The 11,082-nt window shown below is 37.5% G+C and overlaps 1 protein-coding gene across 1 annotated transcript in view; it reads right to left on the bottom strand.

Moving 5' to 3' along the window:
- LOC107567706 (ATP-citrate synthase-like) overlaps window positions 1-11,082 on the bottom strand; it is a 30,946-nt gene that overhangs the window by 3,791 nt on the left and 16,073 nt on the right. Inside the window, exons 10-22 of the mRNA XM_016253452.1 lie at window positions 9,724-9,785; window positions 9,482-9,599; window positions 9,215-9,369; window positions 8,868-8,961; window positions 4,827-4,968; window positions 4,471-4,639; window positions 4,238-4,342; window positions 1,683-1,879; window positions 1,499-1,580; window positions 1,312-1,422; window positions 1,061-1,188; window positions 890-983; window positions 639-793 (exon numbers count right to left, since the gene is read on the bottom strand). Of these exons, the coding sequence (XP_016108938.1) occupies window positions 639-793; window positions 890-983; window positions 1,061-1,188; window positions 1,312-1,422; window positions 1,499-1,580; window positions 1,683-1,879; window positions 4,238-4,342; window positions 4,471-4,639; window positions 4,827-4,968; window positions 8,868-8,961; window positions 9,215-9,369; window positions 9,482-9,599; window positions 9,724-9,785 (1,612 nt within the window). The remainder of the gene's footprint in view (window positions 1-638; window positions 794-889; window positions 984-1,060; window positions 1,189-1,311; window positions 1,423-1,498; window positions 1,581-1,682; window positions 1,880-4,237; window positions 4,343-4,470; window positions 4,640-4,826; window positions 4,969-8,867; window positions 8,962-9,214; window positions 9,370-9,481; window positions 9,600-9,723; window positions 9,786-11,082) is intronic.

Below are 11,082 nucleotides of genomic sequence, written 5' to 3'. Positions count from 1 at the left end.
TTATGAAATAATACTCTAAAACTGCCAGCAGCTGGCAGTAACTGTCTTTATGAGTCATTAATTCATTCGATTTGTTCAAATGGCTGATTCATTCAGGAATGAAGTAAACGGGATGAATGGGTCTTTGAATCATTGATTCACCCGATTCGCTCAAAATGCGGATTCATTCAGAATATAAACACAGCTGTGATGCCCGGAGAGACAATATTGTGTTTAAAATATAACACAATATTAACTAATTATTTAATGAACTGTTGTATACAATCACATTTAAACTCGTGATATTCAGGACAAAATCCGAACTCGTGTGATATCACTTATCATATGATATAAATATGAGACAAAAACTCATACAGGAGCATTATCAGCATTAAGACAGTTATGCCTGTTATGCATTAAGACAGTTCTAAATTCTTAATTTAGAATTTTAGGGCATAACTGCGTTTATGGAGTTTATATTTGTCAACAGTATGAAATGTAAGATAATGTACAGATCTGGGGGCGGGGCCAGTGCATTAACTGCGTTACAATATTTTTTTTTCATAGGTAATTAAGTTAACTCGTTAAACTGACACCCCTAATATATATATAAATATCAGTACAGTATTATTACTACTAAACAAACAGTGACATGGTACCTCCTCTGGAACCAGAGCAGACCGAGGGTGCCGCCCAGCCCGATCTCAGACTTAAAGACCTCAGTAATGGGCATGCCTGCATAAATGAGCTCCTGTCCCCTCTCATCACAGATACTCGTCATGAAGGACGCCGGTTTACGGATCAGACCCAACTCCTACAGAGAGAGAGAACAAAAGAGATGATGCTTAACCACCAGACAAGACTCCTGTAAGTGAGTATGTCTTCAAAACGTTATGTAGTTCATACTCACTCGTGCCCAAGAGTAATCCATCGGCACTGTGGGTGGAGGAACCTCTTTAGCAGGCACAATCACACCCTTGGCTACTAGATTATCATACACGGATCTACAGGATACACAAATATGTGGTTACTGACGGCCAGGTTAAGATGTTAAATTCACAAGTACACAAACACGACATACTTGATGACGTCTCCCAGCTCATCGAAGCTCTTGGGCACAAAGGCTCCTGCCTCTTCCAGAGCTTTGTTCTTAGCCACTGCAGTCTCCGACGCCTGGTTAGCACAAGCTCCAGCGTGGCCAAACTGGACCTAAACACAAAGCAGGATACAATCAATTAATTCAGCTATTAGCATTTGAAACAGGTTCAACTCATATTAGTTGCTTAAATAAGTTTTCTGGACACATTATAAGCAATGCAACCGCTTGCGCACCTCAGATGAGAACAAGGTGGCGCAGGTTCCTATGCACCAGCAGACCACAGGTTTGGTGATCCTGCTTTCTTTAATGCCTTTGCAAATCTTGTACTCTTCATTTCCTCCAATCTATGAGCAAAGAGAAGACCCATGAGTGTATTGTGAATTTTATAGTTACTGTAAACGTCACAAATGGCTCACTCACCTCTCCGAGCACAACGATCATTTTGACTCCAGGTGTGTCCTGATACCTCAAAACGTGATCCATGAACACAGAGCCTGGATACCTGCAGGAAGGACATACCCCGCAGGTTTAAACTCACACGCCAATTGTTTACAATTCATCAAACCATATGTAGTATTAAAGAGACGTTGACTTGAACACACACCGGTCTCCTCCGATGGCAACTCCTTCATAAACTCCGTCTGTAGTGCGTGAGATGATGTTATTGAGCTCGTTGGACATTCCTCCAGAGCGGGAGACGTAGGCCACGCTGCCCGGCCTGTACAACTTAGACGCCAGGATGTTATCCAGCATCCCACCCGTATTACCAATCTTGAAACAGCCTGGTTTAATACCGCCGACCTACAACACATGCACACACACACACACACACACACACACACACACACAACAGACTTAATTAATAAATAATAATATCAAATTATAGAATTATGTATAAAATAAAATCGAATTTATATATTTCTATATTAATAAATATAATTTTACATGCATTGTATAACTAATAAAAAATTATTTAATTCTGTATTTTTATTCAAAAGTGTATAGTTAATAAATACATATTTAATAATAACTATTACTTTAAGTTATTAAATAACTAAGTCAAATTATGTAATATGCATTATTATTATTATTAAAAATTATTATTTCTAATTCTAATGTCATAAATGATGATTTGTACATAAAATCTATTTTTAGTTTTATATAACAAGTAATAATAATAAATAATAATTTTATATGCACTGTAGAATTAAGCTTTTTTTATTCTCCTATATATATATATATATATATATAAGTACAATATAAAATTAGGTATTTAATGATGAATTTATAAAATATTAATATAATAATATTATCAATATATTATATAAATATATTTATTTACATTTACATTTATTCATTTAGCAGACGCTTTTATCCAAAGCGACTTACAACTGGGAATACATCAAGCGATTCACCTTAAAGAGGTAAATAGACACAGGAAGTGCTCGTAATATCAAGTTTCAAGCATTGTTCAGTTATACATACAATCTATTTTTAGTTTTATATAACAAGTGCTAATAGTGATAATAATAATAATTTTATATGCACTGTAGAATTCATCTTTTTTTTAATTCTCTAATGTATATAAAGTAGAATAAAACATTATTAGTTATTTAATGATGAATTAATAGAATAATAATATAATTTAATTAATATATTATATGATTAATATGAATATAGATATTACATTTATATATCACAATAATATTCTATAAATATACAATTTAATTATTTTGTATAATAATTGCTTTATTTGTTTTTATTTATTTATTTTAATTTTTTAGGGGGGGTCTCTTATCATTGGTGCACACACACCTACCAAACAATTTGTCCTCCAAGCATTCACACACAGCTACATATACAATTATCCAACAGAAAGGCCGTTTGGAGTCATACCGTTGCAGGACCAATGATAGTGACGCCCTTCTCCTCTGCCATTCTGATGATCTTGCGAGTCAAAGCCTCTGGAATACCCTCAGCTATGATCGCTATAGTGCGGATCTGCATATAAATAAAACACATGAACAGATGAACAATCAGACCACATTGATTTGTAAACATTTCAGGAATAGCTCACAGCACTGTAGAGTCAGATGAACGTATAGAGTGAGCTGATGCTGATCTCAGACCTGTGGGTGCTGCATGGTCTCTATGGTGCTGTCGTAGGCAGAGCGCAGGGAGGCAAAACTGATGAGCACATCAACTTCTGGATGTTTCTTCATTGCATCAGCCATGTTTTTATAGACCGGCAGCAGGATCTCCTTATGACCCCAATAAAACTTCTGCTTATGGTCTCCACTGATTAGAATAGAATAATGTGTTTTAGGATTAAATATGCATGTGTGTGATGTAGGGACAGTCAATCTAGGGAAAACTGAGATTAATACCACAGAAGTAAACTCGATTCAAAAGTGTCCACCCCTAGACATCACTCTATAATGACAACTGTCCCATACTAGGGTTTTAAATGTAAGATAAGACTCCTATATATATATATATATATATATATATATAAGTACAATATAAAATTAGGTATTTAATGATGAATTTATAAAATATTAATATAATAATATTATCAATATATTATATAAATATATTTATTTACATTTACATTTATTCATTTAGCAGACGCTTTTATCCAAAGCGACTTACAACTGGGAATACATCAAGCGATTCACCTTAAAGAGGTAAATAGACACAGGAAGTGCTCGTAATATCAAGTTTCAAGCATTGTTCAGTTATACATACAATCTATTTTTAGTTTTATATAACAAGTGCTAATAGTGATAATAATAATAATTTTATATGCACTGTAGAATTCATCTTTTTTTTAATTCTCTAATGTATATAAAGTAGAATAAAACATTATTAGTTATTTAATGATGAATTAATAGAATAATAATATAATTTAATTAATATATTATATGATTAATATGAATATAGATATTACATTTATATATCACAATAATATTCTATAAATATACAATTTAATTATTTTGTATAATAATTGCTTTATTTGTTTTTATTTATTTATTTTAATTTTTTAGGGGGGGTCTCTTATCATTGGTGCACACACACCTACCAAACAATTTGTCCTCCAAGCATTCACACACAGCTACATATACAATTATCCAACAGAAAGGCCGTTTGGAGTCATACCGTTGCAGGACCAATGATAGTGACGCCCTTCTCCTCTGCCATTCTGATGATCTTGCGAGTCAAAGCCTCTGGAATACCCTCAGCTATGATCGCTATAGTGCGGATCTGCATATAAATAAAACACATGAACAGATGAACAATCAGACCACATTGATTTGTAAACATTTCAGGAATAGCTCACAGCACTGTAGAGTCAGATGAACGTATAGAGTGAGCTGATGCTGATCTCAGACCTGTGGGTGCTGCATGGTCTCTATGGTGCTGTCGTAGGCAGAGCGCAGGGAGGCAAAACTGATGAGCACATCAACTTCTGGATGTTTCTTCATTGCATCAGCCATGTTTTTATAGACCGGCAGCAGGATCTCCTTATGACCCCAATAAAACTTCTGCTTATGGTCTCCACTGATTAGAATAGAATAATGTGTTTTAGGATTAAATATGCATGTGTGTGATGTAGGGACAGTCAATCTAGGGAAAACTGAGATTAATACCACAGAAGTAAACTCGATTCAAAAGTGTCCACCCCTAGACATCACTCTATAATGACAACTGTCCCATACTAGGGTTTTAAATGTAAGATAAGACTCACGTGAAGGGGTAAACCATGGCTGCTACTGATGGCTCCTGACGAGAGCACACATAATCGAAGTCCAGCATGCCCTGCACTGCACGCGTCTGCATCCCCCACACTATAGCCTTGGTGTGGTTACTGAACAGAGTGGTGCTTTTGGCTACAGAGATAAAGACAGAAGGACAAAGAGAAACAACAGAGGGAGGAATGTCATTACAGTAGGTTTCTTTAAGAGTACAACATGTTGAAGTCAGTCTCAGCAGGCTAGGTTTTCTGAATATATTCATCAAAGTAATGCTTTTAGTACATTGTCATTAACCTTGCAAAAACAATGTGTTGCCAAATTTGGTTACACTTTATTTTAGGGTGTTCTTGTTATAGTGAAATTATATGTTTGAGTACTGAATAATATTAATTAACTACTTGCACTTACTATTAGGATTAGGGTTACTTGCATGTAATTATGTATAATTTGTTGTTATTATAATAGTAAGTATTAGGCCTGTTGCAATAATCAATATATCGACTTATCGCGCAATATATGTACATGACCTCAATTTTTGGTGACGCAATATATCGCCCATTATATTTACTTAAAAATTAATGTCACCATGTTTTGTACATTCCACTTGCGCCGGTGTCTTCTGCAGCTTCTTGTACATAACGTGGTGCAGTCATGAGGTGCTGGTTCAAATTAAAAAATAAAATAAAATAAAAAAATGCTTCTACCCAAAAAAAAAAAAAAGTTTCATCTGCAGATATGGCCTTGTTTAGGGACCTGTGCCTTTGTGCATACGGACATCTGACTGCTAAGTAGTGATTGTGTTTTTCAGCAATAGTGCGCACCCTTAATTTACAGAGAAAAGAAGGTCAGGGGAAAATCTGTAGATGGAAAAATCTCCATACATTCTTTGTGCATTTTTCTTTTTTTCTACTTGTTACATTGCACTTTTTGTAAGAAAAGTTTACTTACTATTTATTCAGGTTTTTTAAGGCATCTAATAATTTTGATAGTTAATTTCTATGATCTAAATATTCTTAAAAATTTAAAGTTTGTTGTCATTTGGAAGTGTGTAGGCCTTCCTGCATTATTATGCTTTTATGTTATGATTATATATTCAGTAGCATAAAATGATACAATAATATCGCTTATTGCAATATATCGCACAACAAAAAGCTGTTATCGTGACATGCCTAGTAAGTATTATTATTGAACTGATCTAAACAGGGCTGAAAACTTAATTCAACAAAGGACAGAGCCTTTTAAAGACCTGGGACTTTACTACTTATAAGCCTCACTTGAAGGATTGTGCCATCCAGATTTAATAAGCCAGAAGCCACTGGACTCAATTGTAAAATACAGAAATTAGTTGTAGAAATTAACAGAACACACTGCAACAAAAAAAACAACAAAGGACAGAGCCTTTTAAAGACCTGGGACTTTACTACTTATAAGCCTCACTTGAAGGATTGTGCCATCCAGATTTAATAAGCCAGAAGCCACTGGACTCAATTGTAAAATACAGAAATTAGTTGTAGAAATTAACAGAACACACTGCAACAAAAAAAAAAAAAAATTAAATAAATAGTTGAATGTTTCGTAATATGTAACGGTTGCCATGCAATGTCACATTAATACAGGGGCTTTGAAGGTGAACCATCCATTAGAAGTGAGAATCAGAATAAACTATGACCATGACCATGTTTCCCCAACATGCCCTGGCCAGGATTTCTTAATTGCCTATCCACCTTTTTCTTCCTGTAAAAATGGGAGCGGCCATTTGTAATTTTTATGGGTCTGGCTTCCAGTCACATCCGCGTCCAGCTATTTTTAGCAAAACAGTTTGTTTTGCTGCTTGATGTGTCTTACCATATTATTTTAATGCTTTATCTTAACTATGAACACACTGGTTTTTAGTGCACACAGGTTTACCGTTTACTGCACATTGTTATTCCTCTCATTATTTCCCTATAGCGGCTAATGAACCGGAAGTCTCGCTCATAGGCTTACTACTTCCGCGTTGAAAGAGGTGGATAGTGTCCAGGTTTTGGCTTTGCATTCCCATTGACATGTTCTCTACAGTCCTCATACCTTTTATGCATGTGTATTTTGTATTGCTTTGACCATTTTCTGTAGATCCCACCTTCTCTCATGCCATGATTGGTCAATTATATACAATACCTGCACGCTATTGGTCAAACTACTATTCAGTCATCTGCAGCAAGTATGAAAAGAGTAGAAAAACAACGCCAAAACCCAGACTTTAAGTCAATTTAGAAATCCCATCCAGGAAAAAGATGTCTGGTCACCCTGCATTATCTTTGTGTTAATGACACAAGGGCCTCTAGGAGACGCACAAGCCTACCATAAATCTATTCTGTTACTGTGATTATTGTCTGCTTGAGGGAGTGTGATCCCATTTGCACCAACCTGGAGGAAGTCCAGCACAAGTCTTTTGAGCTGATGAGTTTTCTGCTACAGTTTTGACCTCAGAGAAAGAGGCCGATCTGGAGGAGGCGGGAGTCTGGGAGCAAGAGAGAGAGCAGTAGTAAGAAATTTAGTCAGTCTTTATAGTGACACTTACAGTCCGGTACGAGCAGCACATTAAGATGTGATCTCTAAAAGCAGTGGAGAAAGACTCAACAATAAGAAACTTCACTTCACTGAAAGCCCTGGATCATCTAATGGCATGCTTGAGGCTCTGAGAGGTTTTTAATGCAAGCACACTTAAAGTAAGACTAACACACACACATACACACACACAGACAGACACTCACTATGGTTCCACCGCTAGTGTTGAGAAGGAAGTTAGCGGTGTGGGCGGCAACACAAGGCTCTGTGGCAATTGGCCGATGACCTAGTGCCATTCCAACAATGGCTATTATGCTTTTATGTTATGATTATATATTCAGTAGCATAAAATGATACAATAATATCGCTTATTGCAATATATCGCACAACAAAAAGCTGTTATCGTGACATGCCTAGTAAGTATTATTATTGAACTGATCTAAACAGGGCTGAAAACTTAATTCACCAAAGGACAGAGCCTTTTAAAGACCTGGGACTTTACTACTTATAAGCCTCACTTGAAGGATTGTGCCATCCAGATTTAATAAGCCAGAAGCCACTGGACTCAATTGTAAAATACAGAAATTAGTTGTAGAAATTAACAGAACACACTGCAACAAAAAAAACTAAAAATAAAATAAATAGTTGAATGTTTCGTAATATGTAACGGTTGCCATGCAATGTCACATTAATACAGGGGCTTTGAAGGTGAACCATCCATTAGAAGTGAGAATCAGAATAAACTATGACCATGACCATGTTTCCCCAACATGCCCTGGCCAGGATTTCTTAATTGCCTATCCACCTTTTTCTTCCTGTAAAAATGGGAGCGGCCATTTGTAATTTTTATGGGTCTGGCTTCCAGTCACATCCGCGTCCAGCTATTTTTAGCAAAACAGTTTGTTTTGCTGCTTGATGTGTCTTACCATATTATTTTAATGCTTTATCTTAACTATGAACACACTGGTTTTTAGTGCACACAGGTTTACCGTTTACTGCACATTGTTATTCCTCTCATTATTTCCCTATAGCGGCTAATGAACCGGAAGTCTCGCTCATAGGCTTACTACTTCCGCGTTGAAAGAGGTGGATAGTGTCCAGGTTTTGGCTTTGCATTCCCATTGACATGTTCTCTACAGTCCTCATACCTTTTATGCATGTGTATTTTGTATTGCTTTGACCATTTTCTGTAGATCCCACCTTCTCTCATGCCATGATTGGTCAATTATATACAATACCTGCACGCTATTGGTCAAACTACTATTCAGTCATCTGCAGCAAGTATGAAAAGAGTAGAAAAACAACGCCAAAACCCAGACTTTAAGTCAATTTAGAAATCCCATCCAGGAAAAAGATGTCTGGTCACCCTGCATTATCTTTGTGTTAATGACACAAGGGCCTCTAGGAGACGCACAAGCCTACCATAAATCTATTCTGTTACTGTGATTATTGTCTGCTTGAGGGAGTGTGATCCCATTTGCACCAACCTGGAGGAAGTCCAGCACAAGTCTTTTGAGCTGATGAGTTTTCTGCTACAGTTTTGACCTCAGAGAAAGAGGCCGATCTGGAGGAGGCGGGAGTCTGGGAGCAAGAGAGAGAGCAGTAGTAAGAAATTTAGTCAGTCTTTATAGTGACACTTACAGTCCGGTACGAGCAGCACATTAAGATGTGATCTCTAAAAGCAGTGGAGAAAGACTCAACAATAAGAAACTTCACTTCACTGAAAGCCCTGGATCATCTAATGGCATGCTTGAGGCTCTGAGAGGTTTTTAATGCAAGCACACTTAAAGTAAGACTAACACACACACATACACACACACAGACAGACACTCACTATGGTTCCACCGCTAGTGTTGAGAAGGAAGTTAGCGGTGTGGGCGGCAACACAAGGCTCTGTGGCAATTGGCCGATGACCTAGTGCCATTCCAACAATGGCAGTCATGTGGGTTTCAGTGCCAAAAACATGAATGGGGATACCGGTGGTCTTTCCTGCACACACACACACACACACACACACACACACAAAAGACATGAACATGAGATCAAGTCTCGAAGCTTTGACTTTATGTACACTTACAAATGTGCACATGCACAAACTCACCAATTTCCCCCATCACTCTTAAACCTTCCTGGTAATTCGGGCCGCCACGACGGACAAATATAGTGACCTCATGCTCTTTCAGAGGGTTCTGGTAATCTTTGATAGCTCTGACGATACCCTGATAACATACAAAACAGCCAAACAAACACACAAAGGGTGTGTGTTACAAAATATTGACCTGTGCTAATGCAGATAGATGGCACAGATGCACATGCACAGCATGAGGGACTCCATGATCTAACCTTGAATGTTGCCGCTACGTTAGTGAAGTTGGCAATGCTGCCTCCAATGATCAGGACTTTACCTACACAACAGAAAAGAACAGTGACACATTAGATACAATATACATAAAGTAGTGATTCTTCACTTAGGGGCGCTTCTGCCCATTTTACATTTTCAAATCAAACTTCAACATACAGAATCGTTCAGGTAAGTTTCAGGTAACATTTATCACATGCCACGGAATATGATCATAGGCTTGATTAAGCCATCAGTAGATTTTACCACACACAGTACATCAAAAATCATCCTACAGTACATTATAGTCATGACATCTTTCACTTTCTGATTGAAAAAGAGTTAGTTCACCCAAAAATGAAAATTGGCTTGTGTTTTACTCATCCTAGGTGTATATGACTTTCTTCTTTCAGACGAATCCAGTCGGAGTTATATTAAAAATTGTCCTGGCTAGGGCTGCACGATATATCGTTTCAGCATCGATATCGCGATGTACGCATCTACGCTAGTCACATCACAGGATGTGCGATGTTTAGTTTAGGCTACTGATCGTTATATTTATACTGATTGTTTTCTTTGCTCACACACAGACACAGTGTCTACACCGGACGCGACAGCTGTACAGAGATACCCATTTTAAATACATTTAGTAGCAGAGCTGCTGCATGCGATTTTCAGTGCTGGAAATTATCCTTTGTTGAAACTTTTGCGTCGTCGTGGAGAGCGCAGGTCACTGTTGCTTAGCAATGGCAGACACCACGAAAGCGCAAGCTCCCGATTGCTTTGGAAAGGAGAAAGCGGCTCGACTGGCTTTTTCCCACGCTTTTTTAGGCGCGACATGTGAACGGCCCCGTCTGTCTACACTGGACGCGACAAAGCGACCGTTGCCCATCATTTGAACTTCGTGTCAGTACGCCATAAAGAGAACGCGGCATCAGTTTACTGTCGGGGATTTGTCGTGTCGCGCCGCATCCAGTGTAGACAGACAGCATCACTGATTATAATGGGTTCATTGTATTTTGTTGTGTCACGCCACGCCGCTCGCGTCCGGTGTAGACACGGTGAGAGCCACGCAGATGCACGTGAACACTGAATTCTGTTCACTTCTGCATCTATTTGTGCCTGAAATACTGTGCTCTGCAAGTATCCTTGTAAACGCAGTTGCTTATGGCTGAGGTGAAGGGAAACCATTAAGAAAATGGATGTGTAACAGTATATTGGTTTACAGCAGTTTAATGTTCCTGAGGCTTTCTGTGTTAAGAGTGTTAATCAAACAACAAAACAAACAAAAAAAATCACTTTTGTAGATTTAACACAGATTTATTAGATTTAATTTATACAGTGAAGAATATGCAGTGTTATTT

Source organism: Sinocyclocheilus grahami, unplaced genomic scaffold (genome assembly GCF_001515645.1).
Source record: "Sinocyclocheilus grahami isolate Dianchi unplaced genomic scaffold, SAMN03320097.WGS_v1.1 scaffold27.1, whole genome shotgun sequence".
NCBI classification, from domain to species: domain Eukaryota; kingdom Metazoa; phylum Chordata; class Actinopteri; order Cypriniformes; family Cyprinidae; genus Sinocyclocheilus; species Sinocyclocheilus grahami.
Note: the sequence above shows the minus strand (reverse complement) of the source record. Positions and strands in the feature narration are given on the sequence as shown.